Genomic DNA, 22,964 nt, shown 5'->3' on the forward strand with positions numbered 1-22,964 from the left:
CTCTCTCTGCCTGTCTCTCTGCCTTCTTGTGATCTCTCTCTGTCAAATCTTTAAAAAACAAAACAAAACAAAACAAAAAAACTAATCTACCTTGTTTGTTCTACATATAGATGGGATACGTTCATATTTACAAATCCACCTTGTCTTAAATGTTATAGACGAGATATTTACCAAGTTCCCTGGTCAGTTTTCTATAAAAGACTAACCATAAAAGCCATCAGTGGCAACCCATTCAGGACCCCTTTCTCTCTAGAGAGCTTTCCTTTCTGTTCTCACCTTGCCTTAATAAACTTTCACTTGCACTTCACTCTCTTGTCTCACAGAGTCAACACTGTCATCCTAGAACGTTCCCCCCCATACCTGTTAATGATTAATCCCTGCTCCTGTGCCCAGGTCCAGACAGCTATCAGTTTGCTTTCTGTTCCTATAAATTTGTCTTTCTAGACATTTCATATACATGGAACCATACAGATGTTGCATTTTGCTTCTGGCTTCTTTCACTCACATTATGTTTCTGAGGTTATCCATTAGCATGGATCACTAGTTTGACCCTGAACTTTTTTTCCTCTTCATGTTTATTCGCAGTTTTTCCTCTGAGAATTGTCTGCTGCAAAGGTCCTTGACCTTTTTCTATTGGGGCACTGAATGATTTTACAGACGATGAATATAAACAGTGTCATTAAATACTGGATTCTGGCAGCACTGGGAAGAATGACTCTATGTGCCTTTCCAAAATCTGGGACAATCAGTAAAAGTTTACTGTACTGAAATAGGTTTAATCTTCATACAATAAAGGACTATGAGATGGCATTAAGGAGTAATTTATTTGAATCATTTCAGTTTCCTCTACTTAAGGAGTGTCATAAATTTTTTTTTTTTTTTTTGACAGAGACACAGTGAGAGAGGGAATGCAAGCAGGGGGAGTGGGAGAGGGATAACAGGCTTCCCACAGAGCAGGGAGCCGGATTCGGGGCTCAATCCCAGAACCCTGGGATCATGACCTGAGCTGAAGGCAGACACTTAACAACTGAGCCAACCAGGCACCCCCAGAGTGTCAAAGATTTCTAATTTATTTTCTAGCAAATGTTCAAGTTAATCCTTAAGAGCTGATTTTACTTTAATGTAGTAGAAACAGATCCTTTTTGGGACAAAGCACTGTAAATAAATAAATGTTGCTCTTGGTAGTGTGTTCTTACATCAAGAGCCCTTAAAACGTTCCTCAGCTATTCTGAAATTCATTAAATAGCTATTGGACAATGAGACAGTATTCTTTGTACTCTTCATCTCTGTAAAAACTAAAAGAAACAATAACAACAATAACAAAACCTACTGCAAGACCCACCCTCAAGTAAAAACTCTAATCTAAAAAATAAAAAAATCCGATTTTGATCCCAAGTTAACCATGAATGAATTTGTACCCCATGCTACTTTGCTAAATCCTGTTTGACTCTTCCAGAAATAGAAGCTCAGATTTGGTAAAAGTTAGAGTTCTTAAAGGTAGCAGAGGAATGTAGTTTGACATATGTGAGGGCAGAAAACTTTTCATTATAGCTCCTTCAACCTCCTAAATGCCCCCACCCTCTCTAGCATTAAAACTAGAGAGACGCTTAAGTCATGGGCTCCTCATTTGCATGGCTGCTTTCCTAATTTTGCATGTATTTCCTTAAAGGGGAACTCCAAATTATATAAGCGTCCAGCCCCACAATCCTGGGTCTGCCCTATAACAAAAGATCTCTCTCACCTGTTCCAAAGGTTGTTTGTAGGTTGCTCTTTAACTTCATGGGTTGAATGTAGATTTATTTCTGCAAAATTTCTTTTCCATGATTTTTTCTAGACATCCTTTTAAGAAATATGTTATGTAAATAATTAAGTGACAATAGAAATGATATTCCTAGAATCCCATCACCTCATCAGGTCACCCATGTTTATTCACCTATGTTTATTCTCTCCCTTCCAGTTTTTGTCCACATGTCTATATCGTTTTATGTGATTACCCTAGAATTTTGAGAAATTTTCTTTAAAAAAGTGTTATCTTGATAAACGTGCAACATAAATTTGCATTTATTGCACCTGTCCCGTACTCACCTCTCCAAAAGGTGTATGATATGCCTACATCCCAGCATTCAATGGAGACAGATCAGCAGGAAAAGCTCAATGCCTGGCATTTCAGTCACAACTAGTGAAAATGACCAGCTGTTGATACAGAGGGCAAAGGAAGCTAAACTGAGGCTCCTGGGTGGCTTAGTTGGTTAAGTGTCTGCTTTTGGCTCAGGTCATGATCCCAGGGTCCTGGAATGGAACCCCACATCGGGCTTCCTGCTCAGTGGGGACTCTGCTTCTCCCTCTCCCTCTTCCCCTGCTGGTGCTCTCAAATAAATAAATAAAATCTTAAAAAAAAAAAATGCTAAGCGTCAAGGCTACATCCACTTTGTTCATTACTAGATACTCTGTGTTTAGCACAGGGTCTGGCATTCAGTAAGAACATTGATTTAAGGTCTAATTCTGAATCTGATTGAACCAGTTCTATTTTTTTTGGGGGGGGGGAGGAGGGCTGATGGAATAAAATTTTAGAAAATAGCAATTAACTGATTGCTTTCCATTAAAGTCAAAATCTGTCTCATTAATTTAAGTGTGCATTAAGTGTCTGCTATGACCCAACAAAACTACATCACTTGGGATCAAGTGAGGGCGAAAGGAGGAAAAATCTAGAGTATGCTCTTTCTAGTCCCAATCCCAACTGCAATCCTTACTTTATGGCCCATGATGAATAAGGAGAATGGAGAACATTTTAATCTTTTAAAAAGACAGAAGAGTAAGGAAATATGCAAAAAAATGACATTGAGGGAAAAGAAGGAAATTTTACTAAGGGAAAGCAGAAAAGTAAAGCTTTTTATTGCCCTTAAATAGCTCTAGAAGATTATGACACTTAGCTCTTTGCCAGAAACTAGGGTACACTTACCTGAAATGCCACCTTCATTTTGTAAGGTTCTTGCAGGGCGAGATCACAACAGTTTATTGTCCAAAAGGGGTGATCATTTTAGATCTTGGTGAACATAACCCAGCACATACCTTTCTCCAGGATGGAATACTAAAGGAGGGCTCCTTGTGGCCTAAGGTAATAGATGCTCCAGTCACTTGATTGACTTGATGTGACACACGTGAAGTCACTAGAGAAGTCTGACCCTCCAAAATACGTGACTTCAGCTTCTCTCTGCCCCAAGGTCAGTGCTACTAGGCAATAGCATTTCCTGGTAAAATTCAATTGAACAAAATCCTGGAGTTGTTTTTCTTCAAAATAATTTTGATTTAATTTTTCCTTTTATATAAAAAGACAAGTTACATTTCAGAGAATGCTGTTTAGGTTATGAGGTTCCCGTCAGAGCTGTTTTGCAATACATGTTTATGTAATCTGAAGTGAAGTCGGCAGTCAACTGTGAAACTGGGGCCAGCCAGGCTGCCTGTGCACATTTCACTTTGGATCACAAACTAATGTAACATTCTATTGTTTAAGTGTCAACTAGGTCTGGCTTTTGTTTTGGACATTCAAATTGGGATAAGAAAACAAACAGCCACCACCAGATTCTAAAAAGCAGTAAGATCAGTGCTTTGTAAAGAGAACATGCAACATCAGTATTTTCTGCTTTTATCAATGAGCTCAAACATTTGACATTTTGTATCCTGGTATTTAAGTAAGTCAAGTCTTTGGAGAGAAAGTTTTATGGAATCTATTTGTATGGCCCAATATGTTATTACTTATTTCCCATATTAAGCAATTGTGCTTTGCTATCCAAGGTTCATAGAAATGAATAATGTAGTGTTAAAAATACAAAGAGAATAATAAATAATATCCAGAGGCAGTTAAATACTTCCCATAAAATTTCTTAGAAAAAAAATATATTTATAATACTTACAATAATACATAATTGCCAAAATAAAAGCATTTATACTTTAAATGATCCCATATGACAGTGAAACTATCAAATATCTAAAAATTAGGACAGTTCTTAGGAGGAGCCTGTAAATGGGTCCTTGCTGCTTTACCCCACATTTCCTTTACCAGCCCTCCCTGGGGACCCCAGCTAGAAGGGGTTTTGTTTTCTCTAATGATCCCTTGCAATATAGTTAACTACATACATAGTTCATTACTAGATTAAGGTTCTTTTATAATATGAATGAAATCTTACACATCTTTGACTCCTCCAAACCACTGATGTGGTAATTTACTCAATCATTTATGGAAACAAATGCCAAAATAGATATTGTAAAACATAAATGAGTATTTCCCTTTAATACAGTCCCTTTTTGTGGGTGAATTTATTCTTTATTGCAATACATTTTTTGGATGTGATTACCTGTGGATAATTGCTGGACAATTATCCACAGGTATCAAATGTCAGAGAACATTTCTTTGTTCTTTTTGGCCTAGTATGAGCATACCATATTTTCATCTAGAACCTTTCTAGGGAACACTTCTCTAAACAAGCCATTTTAAATTTTATAATGTCCTCAGTTGTGTGTTAAATAAGCTAAATTCAAAGAAACTGAGGTTAACCACATCAGAGCAAAAAGTAAAATAAATTTAATTAGAAAATTCAAAAGGACAGTAGAGAAAGCCTGCAATTAATTATAATGTGATCCAAATGAATTCATATCTCATCATTCCAGTGTGTGAGCCAGGATATACACACTCACATGAAGAGCATCTGGCCAAGCTAAACAACAAGTCGAAGGTATCAGTTTCATGAAAAGAAACTTAAGAAGGTAAAATTATTCAGCATAAGCCTAATGTAGGATTTTGGAAGTTCTAAATTATCAAGCTTTTTAAAGAAAACAAAAACCAAATATCCACATTGCTTTTTAATTTAGTAAATAATGCATTCATTGTCATATTCACTTTGATCATTACATGGACAAAAATATTACCAAGTCATTTTCCATGTGTTAAAACATTCAAGTATATTACTGAAAAGAGGCAATGAAAATTCTGTCTCTCGGGGCGCCTGGGTGGCTCATTTGTTAAGTGTCTGTCTTCAGCTCAGGTCATGGTCCCAGGGTCCTGGGATGGAGCCTGCTTCTCTCTCTGCCTGCTTCTCCCTCTGCTCATGCTCTCTCTCTCTCTGTCAAATAAATAAATAAAATATTTAAAAAAAAAAAAAGAAAATTCTGTCTCTCAAGTTTTCCAACATGAGGGAGGAGACTAAGGATAAACAGGGATTAAACATGGGTCTCAAGGAGCTATGTAGCTTTTGATTCCTTTGTCTCTAACTGAACAAGACTGAAGTCACAAAGATGTAGTAGATCCCAAGCACAGAGACATTTCCTCCATGCATATACTTTATTCTAAGAGTTTAACATAGGGTTACAGATACTTAATGCAGAATCTTCTAATCAACCTGACTTCTACCAGCAGTTTCTGCTAACAAAAACTTTTGAGAATGGCTTCAATTACTGTTAAGATGAAGTAACATAATGCCCGAGATTGGCTTTAAAGTATTACAGTGGAAAAGGAAAAAAGGATAGATGAAGCAAATACATCTAAGTTTTATAATTATTAAATATAGGGGATAGGGATGTGGGAGGATTATCCTATTATTTTCTCTACTTTTGTGGTATGCTTTCAAATTTTCATGAGACTTTTGCAGGGAGAACTTGAAGAAATACCTATTATAAGAAATACTATGATTTTTCCATACACCTGTCCATAGAATGGATAGAAAGCTTTCCTGAAAGAAATTGTGGCTGGTCTCAAATCTTGGGCTGTTTAGCAGGCTTAAAAAAAAACCACTTCACCTGTCTTTCAAAAACCATTTTTGTCTTTCTCAAAAGAAGGAACAGAAACCTAAACATTATCCTAGGATGTGGACTAACAAAATAGACCTTTAATGTAAGCCTAAAGTTAGAGAAATCTAACTTTTCAAGCTGAACATGAAGGCTGTATCACATGGTAGATACGGATTTGAATTCTGGTTCAGATTTTAGTTTCAGTGAAAAAGAGGAGAGTTAATTTCAAGAATTCAGATTCCCTAATCCTTTTCTCAGATCCAAAGAGATTTTCTTATGGGGATTTAACTTCTACCATGCCAGTTAAGAAGTAAGGCTGTGGCCGGGGTGGGGGGGGAGGCGTGGGGGGGCATCCCCTTCTTGGAAGTCTAACCTCAAAAATGATTAGTCCTTTCTTGTGGTAAAGAGATACTTCAACTCCTCACATATGCTGGGAAGGAAGCCTCACTCTTCTGGCCCCTTCTCCAATTTCTTTCTTCTCTGTAGGGACTCATGTACCCAATATTCTCTTCCATGCTTCCCCATTGGTCCTGTCATGACATCTTATGCAATGCTCAGGGATTCAAAAAGCAAAAGAGCTCTTGGGCCTATGGGGATAATTATACTGGTTCTTACGCAAAATATGGCTGGGGGGAGCTTGACCTAAGTTACTAGTACTGGCTTAGAAAAAAAGAAGTCGGACGCAAAAAACTCTCCCAGTTCATTTATTTTGTGTAAGGTTCATTACCAAAGAGCCTGTACCGACATTCTTTCTTTCTCTCCTTTATATAGAGATTAAGGATGCAGTTAAGAGTTCACTCTATTAACACTGATGCCATGATGCCATGGAGATTTCTTTTTACAAATGAGGTACTCGGTTTACTGACCCAAACAGTACATGTATGGATAAACTGCAAAAATTGTCTAGCAAGTAATAAAATGAAAGTGAATACATCGAAACATAAAACAAATAGCATCTGGAAATAGTTCCTGTGATACCCTGAGAATCTTTACTCTAGTCAAAATAAACCCACCCACCTTATATCTATAAAAAGCAAAAACCAGCATGATTTTTCCTAAGGGCATACACTTCTGCTCAGAAAAGACAATGAGAATGAAGGGGTGGTGCATATGAAGAGAGACAAAGATCATTCTTCCTGCCCCTTTCTCCTCTCTAGTCAAAATTACTTATCCATGGACCACTATTCCCTCCCCTCCGCTTTTTTCCAAATTATCTTAGGAAAAACACTTAGAATTACAGCAACAACAGCATTTACAAGTCAATTTATGTGGGACTGTTGTCAAAGTTCAAAATGCCATGAAAGATCTTGAGAAGACATTGAGTATTTCACATAAAAAACTGAACAATCAGGTTAGCCAGGCCCAAAATGATGATGAAAATGTGAAAGATTAACTTCGGCCATGTCAGACGGTCTTCTTGGCGGAGGGAAATCATATAGATGAGAGATGGATATATGAATACAAAGGCCAGGCCGCATGCTGCTCCTGAATACCTGCAAAATACAAACTTTTGGGGTTATTCATCTTGCATTTTGCTTTTTCTGATTTACAGTTAAGGTTAATACACTACAATTTAAAACCTCTTCAGTCTGCTATTGCAACAAAGTTATTTGTGATTCAACTGTTGTTGCATAAAGCGTTTGAGTTGAAAACCTTTTAACTTCCTAAGTTAATATAAAATATTATTTCCTGTTCATATTTATAGCATCTGCCTGACAGTTTTTGATTCATCTTTCCAATCTCCATAGTTCTTCTGTGTCTCCATGTTTGTGGCTGCTTCCTCAAAAACATCTGGAGATAGGCTTCCTATCTTTGATCTTTTATAAACTAATTATGCATTCTGAGTTTCTGAAGGACTGCTAGCATCTGCTTAAGAATGAGAACAGATGAGTACCTCTGTGATGTGCAGCATAATTATCAAAGACAGTAACAAAAATAACTCAACATAAGACTGACAGAGGAACCTGAACTTTCTTGTACCTTAATCTATCTCCAGCTTCACAGAAATTTGTAAGCCCGATTATATTCAGTAAGCATCAGGCTAATACTCTTTCCTTTTGTTTTGTGCTACATTTTAGGTAAGGGTCTTCAGAAAAGTGACTTAAGCCCTGCTTTCTAGAGGTCAAGGAAGAGAAATTAGACTACTGGAAACCCATCTTCCTTGAGAATCTGAATTCACAATTTTATTCCCCATCTACTCAACCTACCACAATATTTTTAAAGAAAGTATATTAAGTAAAGAGCTACCTGGGATCTAAACCCCTACCTAAACTCTTACTCTTTGACTGCAACTCAGTGGAATTATGTTCTTAAGTAGAAATGGGTTAAAAAAGTTAGAATACAGCCACACTGAGATGATCCTTACTGAAAAGAAGCAGACTGCTCCTAAACCAGAAGAAGTTGCACAGGAGAAAAAGATATCCCAGAAGAAACCGAAGAAACAAAAACTTATGGCCCATGAGTAAATTCTGCATAAAATAAATGCAAATAAAAGTAAAAACAGCACAGTGGTTGTCTTTATTATTAAACATATTTCAGGTATCCTCAAAAAAAGTTATAATGCAGTCTTAATAAATGAGAGACCTCTAAGTACTCAGGAAATTATATACTATATATTAAAAAATTTTCTATTATGGATAAACAGAAGAAGGTACAAAGGAAAAAAGAAAAAGAGAAAGGGACAGATGTCTAAGGGTTAATGGGGCTTCTAGAATCAAGAAGAAGCAGTGTGATGTAAGAAAATAAGCACCTTAACTGATACCAGGGAACTACATTTGAATGTTAGCAGTTTTAAACACAAGAATTTCATACAATTAAATTAACAACACAATGACAGTATTGACAAAACCATACAAATAAAGAACAATACATGAAGGGGCACAGTTCCCTTATAGGGTGTACCTTATGATTCCTCCTATGTTTGGGTAGAAGCAGGCCATGATCACTCCAGCTCCCACAATAATTAGATTAAGAGTCAGCACATGAAAAATGCTAGAAGTTGAGAAAATTCGGAGGAAAAATAAAAACAGATAAATTATAATTATTAATATGAGAATAACATTCATTATTAACATCTTTCAAAAGAGAATGTTCTTAAACTTGACAATAAAGTCACAGCAAAAATATAAGACAACAATAATACTCAATGCTGGTGATGGCACGGTGACCCTTGACCTTTTGTGCAAATATATGAATAGGTTAAGATTCACAGATCAAACTGGTAGTATGTATCAGACTTCACGCTCTTTATTCTATAATTCCATTTGGAATACCTTAAGACAATAAACAAAAATAAGAAAAGAGCTATTAACATAAAGATATTTGTGGCAAAACAGAAGTATCCTATATATACAGCAAGGTAACAACTTCCTTGATGGAATATATTAAAGATTACTCAAAATAACTTATCATTGTTACCTAGTAGGTAAAAATTCATCTGGGAAATCTGAAAAAAAGCTAGCTAGATTTTTACTACAAGAAAATCTGAAAACATTAGAAAAATTATCACAAAGAAAGAAATATACTGAAAAGGCAGTAGTGACTATGTTATGATTTGGAATTTGGAGCAATTTTTCCTCTTTTCTGTATTGAATAAACTTTCTATATCTTATAATATTTTTTGTATTTATTTTTATAATTAGGAAAATAAATTATACTAAAGGAAATGGGCAGGTTTTCATTTTTCAGATTCAGCCACTTAAAGATACTCAGTGTTTATCATGAATAGAAAAATAACGTAGATAAAATTTGATGCTCAAGAAACAACTCCATTTCCCAAAAAGATGATTCTTAAAAGCCAAATTTATGCATCAAAGCAACTTTGTGAGCCCATGTTATCAGAGGGTAATTAATCCCAGATAAAGATTACAGAGACAATTAAAATGAGGAAAATTATTTACACAAATAGTTAGTCATACATCTTGATGAATTACAAAGATACTCAGGCTTCCAGATCTTGCTATTTAGCCATAAACTCCAACTTTAAAATTGTTCCAGAGCTTTGAGACAATGGCTGGGCCTCTGTTATTTCTATATTGTAAAAGGAAATAATTCTGTGTATTTTCCAAAGAAGTGGTTCTCATAGTATAACCACGAACCCCAGGGAAGTTCCCTTTACCCTTTCAGGAAGTCACTGAGATAAATATTAATTTCAAATCATAAAAGACATTTGCAAAAGCAATTGTGGGTAAAACTGCTGGCCTCTTAGCACAGTTATACACAGTTGCACCAATGTGTATTTTATACTGTGTGCCTTACTGCCAAATGCTGCCAAAAAACAGATCTTCATTAAAAAAGTAAAAATTATTAGTTTTATTAAATCTCATGCTTTGAACATGCATCATTTTTACTATTCTGTGTGATCAATTAGGAAGTACATAATACAGAGTATCTGCTACACAGTGAAGTACAATGGTTGTCTTGAGGAAAAGTGCTTGGGCAACTGAGCTGGTGAGCAACCTAGCCCTTTTTTCCAAGGAATGCTATTTTTACTTGAAAGGTAGACAAAAACTGTGGTTCTTCATACTTGGGTGTTTGACAGACCTTTTTTTTTGTTTGTTTTAAATGAATGATTATGAGATTGTCACTTCAAGTAAAACAATTAGTGGTATGTGTGGCCAATGAAAAAATTTCAGCTTTCGAGTAAAAATTAGAATTTTGGACAGCTTGTATTTGCCACCCTAGCTTGACAGTTTTCCAGTACTTAAGGACTTTAGAATGAAACTGGGGGCAATGTTATATATGTGGGTTTTAATATTATATAATGAAGTGTGGAAGATCTGCAGAACTCAGTGAAATGATATTTTCTAAATGATTAAACATGGTACCAAAACATGCATAGGTGAAAGGATCCAAAGTGTACAACAGACCAATGGGTTTTAATATTACTGAATTTCTGATTCAATTAACTTATTAGAAGCTACCACTTGTTAAGGTTTGGCATAGTATCAAAGAAGAATATCCACAATAATCTGAAAAGGCTATTAAAAATACTCCTTTTTCTAACATGTCTATGTGAGAGTAGATTTTCTTCACATATTTAAAGGAAAACAACAGGGGCGCCTGGTTGCTCAGTCGGTTAAGGCCTCTGCTTTCGGCTTGGGTCATGATCCCAGAGTTCTGGGATGGAGCCCCGGATCGGGCTCTCTGCTCAGCGGGCTCTCTGCTCCTCTGTCTCTGCCTGCCTCTCTGCCTACTTGTGATCTTGGTCTGTCAAATAAATGAATAAATAAATCTTAAAAAAAAAAAAAAAGGAAAACAACATATTGCAACAGATTGAATGCAGAAGATAAGGGAATCCAATTACCTACTAGCAAAGCAGGTCACTTAGCTGGCTTAGTTGGAAGGGCACACAACTCTTGATCTCAGAGTTGTGAGTTTGAGCCCCACATGGAGTACAGAAATTACTTAAATAAATGTAACTTAAAAAAAAAAGTTTTGAAAATATGAAACAAAAATTTTTTTGAAGACAATTTTTTTTTTAAAGATTTTATTTATTTATTTGACAGACAGAAATCACAAGTAGGAAGAGAGGCCGGCAGAGAGGGTGAGGGAGGCAGACTCCCTGCTCAGCAGAGAGCCCGATGCGGTGCTCGATCCCAGGACCCTGAGATCATGACCTGGGCCGAAGGCAGAGGCTTTAACCCACTGAGCCACCCAGGTGCCCCTGGAGACAATTATTTTTTAAAAGTATGTTATTTTTAAACAATTAATGGCTTTATTATTGCTTTTTAAATAATTCATATTTTAAAATTCTCAGTTTTGATTGATTTGATTGTTAAATATTAATAAATATAACCCAGATAAGCTAAAGTGCAGGGGATCTTCAATAAACTTTAAGAATGTAAAGCAGATGCCAAGCCCAAAAAAAGTATGCTCCAAAATATGCAGTCTGTAGAAGACTTGTAACTGTAGGATAAATCATAGTGTGTTGTTGGTGGTAGAGAAAGAAATGTAATGTGAACACGAAAGGGAACTTCCAGATCATTTCCAAGAAGAAAAAGCATCCTAATAGCCACCACTATGCAAAATAATGGCAGAAAACATAAATAATGCATTTACCTAGTATTTTTTTAATCTATGACTTCACTGTATTTATTTTACTTTGGTGAATGTAAATACAACACATGGCATAATATACACAACAGGAGTCTTGTATGTACTAAAATCCAAGCTTCCAGATGAGCAATGTTACAACTGTAACTGTTGCTACTGTCAATGCTAGAGAGGCAGTACCTCTTGACTTTTGCTTTTATAAGCTTTTTGTTTTTAAACCAACATATTTATACTAATTATTTACTTAATGAGGGAACAGAGTGCATCAATTCTCTTCAAAGAAGAACTGATGAAGACGTCTTGTTTAATTGGTTACCATAAATGTAATTTAAAAAGTTTTTATCTGAAAGCTTTCTTCATTTAAGACCATTTATTTCGGGGCACCTGGGTGGATCAGTGGGTTAAGCCTCTGCCTTCGGTTCAGGTCATGGTCTCGGGGTTCTGGGACTGAGTCCCGCGTCGGGCTCTCTGCTCAGCAGGGTGCCTGCATCCCCTCTCTCTCTACCTGTCTCTGCCTACTTGTGATCTCTCTCTCTCTCTGACAAATAAATAAATAAATAAAATCTTTTAAAAAAATCATTTATTTCAAGTAAAATAGGTTAGGACTGGGTATTTTTTACTAGGGTGAATCTCTACTAAAACTTCATGTTAGAACAGGAATTAACCAGGAATCCAAAATGAAGTTCCAGGGAAACCCTGAAGCAGTATATGGAAATTTCTCCTGGATGAGAGTGAGCAGCTTTGAACAGATTTTCAAAAGGACTCAAAACTGGTCCATCACCAGTAAGAGATTAAAAATTACAGCAGTAATTATTGAAGCAAATAGGAATTTAACCTTGTTGTATATGTTACCTTCAATTCTAAACAACTACAACTTTGGAAAAAATGCAAGAATGTTAATAAATATACAAGAACATATCAATAACATATCAATAACATATCAATAACATATCAATAATTAAAAGCCTTGCTTCTCATTAGCCATACATTGCTAATATAGGTACTAGGTACTCTTAACGTCTTGGCTATGTGTAGATTACTGGCAAATAAATCACAAGATAAATATAGTTGATATCAGAGCTGACATAACTATGCTAGAAGAAACAAACTTAAAATCATTCTGGATAAGGAAGTGGCTTCTAATTTTATAGCTCTTCAGGGAAAAGAACACCTGTGATCTATTCTTAGTAACCATTTTGATTAGGCAAATTTTTATAGCAAAAGGATCAGTCTCATTTTAAACTGACCTGTTTGCACAGTCATTTGTTGCTTGGCACATCTTGCTGGTCAAGAGAAGAGCCCTTACCTAGGATAAACGTCACCGAAGACATGGCCCAATAGTTGAACACGAGCCAAATAGCCTAGGAGTGGGTATACAGTCATCATCTGGAACAGCAGGAATATCCTTGCAATGAAGGACAGGATGTCACTGCTAGGGAAGTTGTCTAAAAAATTCTAATCCAAGAAAGATAATGAAGTAATGTTAAAAATCAACTTAGTACATATAAATTTATAAAACTGAATGTCTTTTGCTTACTTAGAACACAGGTGCCACTCAAGTTTTGGTTTGTGGACCAGCGCTCATCCACAAACTCTATGTGAACTATTATTTTTCAGTAAACTAAGTACAAAAATTGAAGTGTTTAGAAATTTTTATAGAAATTTGACATTGCCACATTATTATTTTATTTTACAAAAGTATCAGTCTGCAATTGATCTGACATTAAAACAACAAAGAAAACCTTGCCCTTCACAAAGCCACAGAAGCAATGTTCTGTAAGGTACAAGCATAAATCTGTTTTAGTAGATTTAAACGTCTATTTATTAATATTAATTATGAGTTATATTAATTCATATAATATTAATTCATATAATTATGAATTGCATATTAATTATGAATTAATATTAATTCAATGCTATTTGATCCTCACTAGTTCTCTTGCTTTTCCTTCCCTGAAACATCATAGCACTTCCAAAGTAAAGTTTATAGAATGTGAGAGTATACATATCACCTACTATCATTATCTATAGCCTATAACTAAAAAGAAAGGATTTATTTCTATTTCCTTTCATGATTTTCTCCATCTTAGTTTGGCATCTAAAAAGAAAGTTTATTACTCAGAACTTTTTGTTTCCTTTCACATACGAATACCATAGATATTCGTATTCCCAAGAGAGTGGGCTTTATACAGGATTGTTCACATCAGGGGAATTTTCAGCGAACATTTGGCTGCCAAAGAACTTCTGGAATCATGGAAATCAAGAGAAGAACATTTCAAGCTATCATAACAGTAATAATTCAAACATTTCTCTTATAAAGATGAGAACATTATTAACACTACTATGCGGAAATAACTCTTAACTCATCCATAATAAATTACACTGTATATTCCATTATACTCTTATTAGAAGAATTTCTTCTGGCTAGAAAGAAATTCATCTGTAAAATGCTATTTTTGTGAGAAATTTGTCAGTCACATTAAATTAGAAACTACACTGTTCCTAAGTTTATAATGGGTCAAATCAAACAAAGTATTACTTATGGCAACTTTTTTGATAAAATCTTTTCTTCTAGTCTTTCCATCTCTTCCTTTCTTTTTAACAGCCAAACCTTTGTTTTACTGCCCACCATGCTGTACAAAAATGAGTGTCAGACCTATCATTGGGGACTGATAAGTGAAGACACCAGATTACCCAGGACATTTCTAGATCTGGGCTTTGGAAAATAAGGAGGTTGCATGTATTCCCAGCAGAGGTTTTATAAATCATGAATAACATCAGTAACTGTTTTCCAAACAAAGAGAAATACTATGTACATCATACTAGTAATTACCTATTCCAAGTACCACAAGGGTCCAGCATGCAGTATACCGTCTTAAGAATCTCTTTAAAAAAATCTATGGTGTGTGTATTATACTACTTAACGGAATAGGAAACTGAAGTTTAGAAAGGATGCGGAAGGTGCCTAAAATCTCATATGCAGATTAGGTATTCATATGCAGAGAAGGTATTCAAACCCTGGTCTGTCTGGTATTGTAACTTGCTACTGTATCACCCCGCCTGCTCTGCAGATAGGAAAGTATAAAAATCACAAAAAGGGTACACTTAGGGCCTTACCTGCTCTATGCAATCCTTGGTTAATGGCGGTGAAGGAAATGAAGCAAAAACCAGGACTCCAATATAGAGGTAAGTTAATGTCACCAGCATATAAGCAATGGACAAGTCCCTCACCTGTAAAAAGAGAACAAAATTCCCATAACATGGAATAAACCTGCAGTTAAGTCTGCAGGAAAAAGAAAACTGACCAAAATTCAAGATTTATCTTTTGGCTGTGTGTTTTTATGTATATGCCTTCAAGGTATCCAATCTGTTCACAGAAATTAGATAAAACAAAATCCACATACTTCACAATTAGTCTGAAAAAAAATTTTTTTGTACTGTTTTGGAGCATATAGATTAAGCTACCCTATCTATTGATAGATTTTAGTAAATTAACATAAATGGTGGCTTAACCAAAAATTATGACTAATTTCTAAGGTAATTTATTTTTTATTTTAAAATAAAGATTTTATTTATTTATTTGACAGAGATCACAAGCAGGCAGAGAGGCAGGCAGAGAAAGAGGGGGAAGCAGGCTCCCCGCCGAGCAGAGAGCCAGATGTGGGGCTCGATCCCAGGACCCTAAGACTATGACCTGAGCTGAAGGCAGAGGCATTAACCCACTGTGCCACCCAGGCGCCCCTCTAAGGTAATTTATTTGCCACATTACAAAACATTTGATTACAAATAATAAAGCTAAGGGACAAGAAAGCAAAAACAAGCCACCTTCAGTATGACCTACACAATTTAAAAAGTTTTTCTTGTAGTAAATTGACTTTGTTAAACCATCAAAGCATGCCTGGGCTGAAAGAAACTGGTACAGTATTAAAACATTTAATAAAGGAGAAAAGCTAGTTGAAGGGCAGATAGTAAGCAGGTATCACAAACAAGCTTAATAAACCTAAACAGTAAACAAAAGGAAATCAAAAGGCAACTGTTACAACAGCTGTACAATGTTATTATTAGAATCAGTAAACAAATGCAGCACATTAAATAAAGTGGGTTGCTTTCTTCCACTGTTGTTCCCACCCTCCTGACCTCCTACCCCCATGCAAAGGAAAAAGCTCCAAGATACTTAATATGTAGCCAGCTGTCAGATCCAAACAACATATCCCACGGCTCACAAATCTGGTCTCCATCATCGTTAAAGTTACAGCCAAACAATCAGCACAACTAAATTATGGCAATAAGCCTATTCATTTTTCATTTTAAACACAAATTATTTTGAAAGTTAAGAAAACAGATAAGAAAAAAATTATATACAATTTTACTTTAGTTTGATAACACAATTAGGAAAGTGGACATTTGGCATTAGGGAGCATTTGTGATTTTTTGGATAACTCTTCTTAAATGGGCTAAGCAAGAATAGAAAGTTATAAACGTGAATGTTGATAAATTCATTTAAAATGCAAGTAACAAGCTATGAGAGATCCTAAGGTTAGGTTTAAATAGACAATCAGCTTGAAAACAAACCAGGGATTCCAGACCCTGAATTAGATGCTGGATATATCTATGAAGAAGCCACAGGAAATTGGGATTATGCAGGTTGGTTCTAGCATTCTCAGAAGCTTCAGGGGCTTTCCAAGTCTTTACTCTTTTTTTTTTTTTTTTTTAAAGATTTTTATTTATTTATTTGACAGGGAGTGGAGACAGAGAAGCAGGCTCCCCACTGAGCAGGGAGCCTGATGTGGGGTTCAATCCCAGTACCCTGGGATCATAGCCTAAGCTGAAAGCAGCCACTTAACCAGCTGAGCCATCCAGGTGCCCCAAGTCTTTCCTCTTCAGTTCTTGAAGCCCAGGGCCCATTTCAGGCTAGACTTCAGTCACTCCTAAGGTTGTTTCACAGTCTTGTAGAGAATGAACAGAAATGAACAAGGCAACTCTACCTTTCATATCAAAGGGTAATAGTCTCTCATGATGTTTAAAAGTCATTCTACTTTCAACCTACTCAATGTAACTCAAGAACAGGTAGTCTCATAAAATGCAAAATCTTGGGAGTCCAAAACAGCTGTGTCAGAGACAGCTATACATAACGTGGGACAGCTACCATTTCACAGACAGTTTTTAGCCTCTCTAGCACCTGATCACCCATTATTCAGGTCAGGCTTTCCGTAAAGACGTGTATCTTAGTAGCCTTTGGGAGAAAGTCTGATGAAGATGAGAAGGCTAAGGTGGAAGGGCTTCCTGATAATAAGTCAGTTTTCCCTTCTGCTTTCCTGTTCTTATAGCATTTTACACATACCTGAAATACAACATCTACTAGAATGTACTGTGGCTATTGTTAGTTTTTATTATTAATCTATGTTCATGAATGAAAGCTCACAAGCGGAAAAAAAACTGTCCCTCAACACCCAAAAAGTAGCCAAGGTTAATAGCTTTTGTATCATGTTGGTATTTTAATTTTTCTATGTCTAAGCTCGTTCATACCACTAGACTATGAGATCCTTGAGAGCAAGGGCTGTGTCTTTTTCATCTTTGTATCCTCAATACCAAGAATAATACCTGGAACAGAGGTGGAAACTGGTAAATAAATGCACAGAAAAAATAATAACCATGCTGGTTATAGTTAGTAGCCGGTTATTAAACTGGCTAGGTGCTAGGCTATGCACTAAGCACTTTACATGTATAATCTCATTAAATGCAGGTGAATTTATTTTCTTCATTTTATAAATGAATAAACTAGTACAGCAAGGTTATAAAACTTGTTCATGGTTATAAGTAGCTGGTGAAGTTAGTGTTCAAAATAAAGATGTTATGGCTCCAAATTGCATGCCCTTTAGCTATTACAGTGGAGAAATGATCAGTCTCGAATGCATCTGTGTCACAGTTAATAAACAATAATAAAGAAAACAAAGATGGGGCACCTGGGTGGCTCAGTCAGTTAAATGTCTGCCTTCAGCTCAGGTCATGATCTCAGGGTCCTGGGATGGAGTCTCACATTGGGCTCCCTGTTCAGCAGAGAGCCTGCCTCTCCCTCTCCAACTCCCCCTGCTTGTGTGTACATGCTCTCTTTTCAAATGAATAAATAAAATCTTAAAAAATAAAACAAAGATGAAGAGGTAACAAGTTACAAGTAACAGAGGATACAGCAGAGTGCACACACAGATGCAAAAGAAATACTAAAATCAGAAAAGTTCTGTTTTGTAGTAGTCTAAATGTACATTCAATGCAACTAGGTCAAGAGTTGCATATCTGTTTTCATCTGAAACTACTCTAATGAACAGAAAAGATGTTTTGATATGAAAGCAGCTGAGATTTAGCATGTTCCTGGGAAACGTGCCACCTACGAATACCATGAACACATGTGGGTTTTGCTATTCTCTGTCTTGAGCACAAGCTATCACTGTACTATGCCTGGAGATTTAGCCTCTTAATAGTCCACTTAATGGAAAAGGGAGAAAAAAAGCCATCTTTTAGATGAGTCTCAAAATAAAAATATACTTAAAAAGAGGCACAAGTGACAATATGAATCTTATATATTAGGTTAGGTAATCTACTCTGCCTTATGAATAAGCAACCGCGGGCAGGGTGATGGGAAAAATGCCACCTCAGAATGAGGACTAGCTTTACCAGGGGGCACAAGTGGTGCTGACAGCACATTCTGCTTCTCGAATATGGTTTATAATTTGTTCCACATACCATTCATAGTGAAAATACTATGCAGTAGAGCATTTACTAACAAAAATGACAGAAACTGATCACACAGACCTACCCTAGACATTTACATAAAACTTCTAATGATGTATAGTTAAATAAACTACAGAGATTCATATGAAGAAGCAAAAAGTAAGTAACAAATTGAGATATAAGGAACTGCAAATAGTTTTTAAAGAACTAGCACGGTGTGAAACTAGATAAAGACAGGCGAAACAAAACAAAAAAAGCACTGTATAGGTTCTAATTCAAACATGATGAGAAAATTCCAAGAGGTTAGTCCACATATCCAGGATCATTTCCTACATGGTTGTAGAGACTATACATCTGATGATTAAGAATGAGTTGGATGATCTTCAACTCTACAACACTTTTTTTCTTTTGGTAAGGTATGCCTTACTAAGGAATAGAAATTATATCCCATTTTGTGACACATGAAAAAAACTGTTTAGTGAAAAAAAAACCACCATGAAATTAAGCTGAACTTAACAAAGCTGAAAAATCTGATCATTATACCTGTTTAGAAGCCACATTATTTTCCTCCTTCACAAATGTCTTTAGATCCAAGTCCTACTGTCGTTTATACAGAAGCAAATGAGGCCTTTTTATTCTTTTGTCTTCTGCACTTTTAAGCCTTTGTTTACTGGCTCTGAATGACTAACACAACATTAACAATTCAGAGTCCCTGAGAAGTTTCACATTTAAAAAAAATTTTTTTAACTTATATATTTGTCAGAGAGAGAGAGAGAGAGAGAGAGCTAGTGGCAGGCAGAAGGAGAAGCACTCTCCCAGGTGAGCAAGGAATCCAACATGGAACTAGATCCCAGGACCTGCCGATCATGATCTGAGCTAAAAGCAGACGTTTAACCAACTGAGCCGCCCAAGCATTCCAGCTTCATATTTTCTGACTTAAATCTCAAGAAAATATATATTAACAGAACTTCTATGAGTAAAATTATTTACTGAAACCGGCTGAAAAGTATAATCATTAAATAAACCAAATGACAATTTTTTTTCTCAGAATATTTTTTTCTCAGAATTTTTTTTCTCAGCTACCCACTTAGCTTAATTTATGCAAATATCTAGCCAATTTCAGTGCAATCATAAAGAGTATGTATTTACGTGTATTTAAAGTGTTTAGAATTTTGTTGGCACAAAGTGTTAGCTTTACATTACAGAATGTTAGCTTTATCATTAGTAGTTACTAATATTTTAAGAAGTTAACATAATTTTTTTTCTAAGATTTTATTTATTTATTTGACAGAAAGAGACCACAAGTAGGCAGAGAGGCAGGTGCAGGGGTGGGGGGGAGGGGACGGTGGGGGATAGAAGCAGGCTCCCTGTCGAGCAGAGAGCCCTATGGCGGGGTTCCATCCCAGATCCCAGGACCCTGGGACCATGACCCAAGCTGAAGGCAGAGGCTTTAACCCACTGAGCCACTCAGGTGCCCCAAAGTCTGATTGTTTTGAAAGCTAGACTATACCTCATACCCTAGTTTCAATTAAGACAATAAGAAACCATTATCCATTTAAACTTTTTTTTTTAATATAATTTTTTATTTTTTATAAACATATATTTTTATCCCCAGGGGTACAGGTCTGTGAATCACCAGGTTTACACACTTCACAGCACTCACCAAAACACAAACCTTCCCCAATGTCCATAATACCACCCCCTTCTCCCAAACCCCCTCCCCCCAGCAACCCTCAGTCTGTTTTGTGAGATTAAGAGTCACTTATGGTTTGTCTCCCTCCCAATCCCATCTTCTTTCATTTATTCTTCTCATACCCACTTAAGCCCCCATGTTGCATCACCACTTCCTCATATCAGGGAGATCATATGATAGTTGTCTTTCTCCGCTTGACTTATTTCGCTAAGCATGATATGCTCTAGTTCCATCCATGTTGTCGCAAATGGCAAGATTTCATTTCTTTTGATGGCTGCATAGTATTCCATTGTGTATATATACCACATCTTCTTGATCCATTCATCTGTTGATGGACATCTAGGTTCTTTCCATAGTTTGGCTATTGTGGACATTGCTGCTATAAACATTCGAGTACATGTGCCCCTTTGGATCACTACGTTTGTATCTTTAGGGTAAATACCCAATAGTGCAATTGCTGGGTCATAGGGCAGTTCTATTTTCAACATTTTGAGGAACCTCCATGCTGTTTTCCAGAGAGGTTGCACCAGCTTGCATTCCCACCAACAGTGTAGGAGGGTTCCCCTTTCTCCGCATCCTCGCCAGCATCTGTCATTTCCTGACTTGTTGATTTTAGCCATTCTGATTGGTGTGAGGTGATATCTCATTGTGGTTTTGATTTGTATTTCCCTGATGCCGAGTGATATGGAGCACTTTTTCATGTGTCTGTTGGCCATCTGGATGTCTTCTTTGCAGAAATGTCTGTTCATGTCCTCTGCCCATTTCTTGATTGGATTATTTGTTCTTTGGGTGTTGAGTTTGCTAAGTTCTTTATAGATTCTGGACACTAGTCCTTTATCTGATATGTCGTTTGCAAATATCTTCTCCCATTCTGTCAGTTGTCTTTTGATTTTGTTAGCTGTTTCCTGTGCAAAAGCTTTTGATCTTGATGAAATCCCAATAGTTCATTTTTGTCCTTGCTTCCCTTGCCTTTGGCGTTGTTCCTAGGAAGATGTTGCTGCGGCTGAGGTCGAAGAGGTTGCTGCCTGTGTTCTCCTCAAGGATTTTGATGGATTCCTTTCGCACATTGAGGTCCTTCATCCATTTTGAGTCTATTTTTGTGTGTGGTGTAAGGAAATGGTCCAATTTCATTTTTCTGCATGTGGCTGTCCAATTTTCCCAGCACCATTTATTGAAGAGGCTGTCTTTTTTCCATTGGACATTCTTTCCTGCTTTGTCGAAGATTAGTTGACCATAGAGTTGAGAGTCTATTTCTGGGCTCTCTATTCTGTTCCATTGATCTATGGGTCTGTTTTTGTGCCAGTACCATGCTGTCTTGATGATGACAGCTTTGTAATAGAGCTTGAAGTCCGGGATTGTGATGCCACCAACGTTGGCTTTCTTTTTCAATATCCCTTTAGCTATTCGAGGTCTTTTCTGGTTCCATATAAATTTTAGAATTATTTGTTCCATTTCTTTGAAAAAGATGGATGGTACTTTGATAGGAATTGCATTAAATGTGTCGACTGCTTTAGGTAGCATAGACATTTTCACAATATTTATTCTTCCAATCCAGGAGCATGGAACATTTTTCCATTTCTTTGTATCTTCCTCAATTTCTTTCATGAGTACTTTATAGTTTTCTGAGTATAGATTCTGTGTCTCTTTGGTTAGGTTTATTCCTAGGTATCTTATGGTTTTGGGTGCAATTGTAAATGGGATTGACTCCTTAATTTCCCTTTCTTCTGTCTTGCTGTTGGTGTAGAGAAATGCAACTGATTTCTGTGCATTGATTTTATATCCTGACACTTTACTGAATTCCTGTATAAGTTCTAGCAGTTTGCGAGTGGAGTCTTTTGGGTTTTCCACATATAGTATCATATCATCTGCGAAGAGTGATAATTTGACTTCTTCTTTGCCGATTTGGATGCCTTTAATTTCCTTTTGTTGTCTGATTGCTGAGGCTAGGACCTCTAGTACGATGTTGAATAGCAGTGGTGATAATGGACATCCCTGCCGTGTTCCTGACCTTAGCGGAAAAGCTTTCAGTTTTTCTCCATTGAGAATGATATTTGCGGTGGGTTTTTCATAGATGGCTTTGATGATATTGAGGTATGTGCCCTCTATCCCTACACTTTGAAGAGTTTTGATCAGGAAGGGATGCTGTACTTTGTCAAATGCTTTTTCAGCATCTATGGAGAGTATCATATGGTTCTTGTTCTTACTTTTATTGATGTGTTGTATCACATTGACTGATTTGCGGATGTTGAACCAACCTTGCAGCCCTGGAATAAATCCCACTTGGTCGTGGTGAATAATCTTTTTAATGTACTGATGAATCCTATTGGCTAGTATTTTGTTGAGTATTTTCGCATCTGTGTTCATCAAGGATATTGGTCTATAGCTCTCTTTTTTGGTGGGATCCTTGTCTGGTTTTGGGATCAAGGTGATGCTGGCCTCATAAAATGAGTTTGGAAGTTTTCCTTCCATTTCTATTTTTTGGAAAAGTTTTAGGAGAATAGGAATTAGTTCTTCTTTAAATGTTTGGTAGAATTCCCCCGGGAAGCCGTCTGGCCCTGGGCTTTTGTTTGTTTGGAGATTTTTAATGACTGTTTCAATCTCCTTACTGGTTATGGGTCTGTTCAGGCTTTCTATTTCTTCCTGGTTCAGTTGTGGTAGTTTATATGTTTCTAGGAATGCATCCATTTCTTCCAGATTGTCAAATTTATTG

At 36.4% G+C, this 22,964-nt stretch overlaps 1 protein-coding gene and 1 long non-coding RNA gene across 8 annotated transcripts in view; both read right to left on the bottom strand.

Annotated features, from left to right (window-relative positions):
- Positions 1–3,722, bottom strand: part of LOC132027912 (uncharacterized) — a 41,466-nt gene extending 37,744 nt beyond the window's left edge. For 2 of the 4 annotated variants that reach the window (XR_009407242.1, XR_009407243.1), the window contains exons 1-2: positions 2,960–3,722; positions 1,742–1,839 (exon numbers count right to left, since the gene is read on the bottom strand). This is a non-coding gene — a long non-coding RNA (uncharacterized LOC132027912). The remainder of the gene's footprint in view (positions 1–1,741; positions 1,840–2,959) is intronic. The other 2 variants (XR_009407244.1, XR_009407245.1) reach the window with 2 other exon arrangements.
- Positions 3,723–3,877: 155 nt separating this feature from the next.
- The window catches only part of SLC38A9 (solute carrier family 38 member 9), an 87,557-nt gene continuing 68,470 nt past the window's right edge, over positions 3,878–22,964 (bottom strand). For all 4 annotated transcript variants that reach the window (XM_059417879.1, XM_059417876.1, XM_059417878.1 and 1 more), the window contains 4 exons: positions 14,953–15,066; positions 13,142–13,290; positions 8,683–8,772; positions 3,878–7,274 (listed from right to left, as the gene is read on the bottom strand). In XM_059417879.1, the coding sequence (XP_059273862.1) occupies positions 7,109–7,274; positions 8,683–8,772; positions 13,142–13,290; positions 14,953–15,066 (519 nt within the window). In that variant the 3' untranslated portion in view covers positions 3,878–7,108. The remainder of the gene's footprint in view (positions 7,275–8,682; positions 8,773–13,141; positions 13,291–14,952; positions 15,067–22,964) is intronic.

This window comes from Mustela nigripes, chromosome 12, assembly GCF_022355385.1.
Source record: "Mustela nigripes isolate SB6536 chromosome 12, MUSNIG.SB6536, whole genome shotgun sequence".
In the NCBI taxonomy this organism is placed as follows: Eukaryota; Metazoa; Chordata; class Mammalia; order Carnivora; family Mustelidae; genus Mustela; species Mustela nigripes.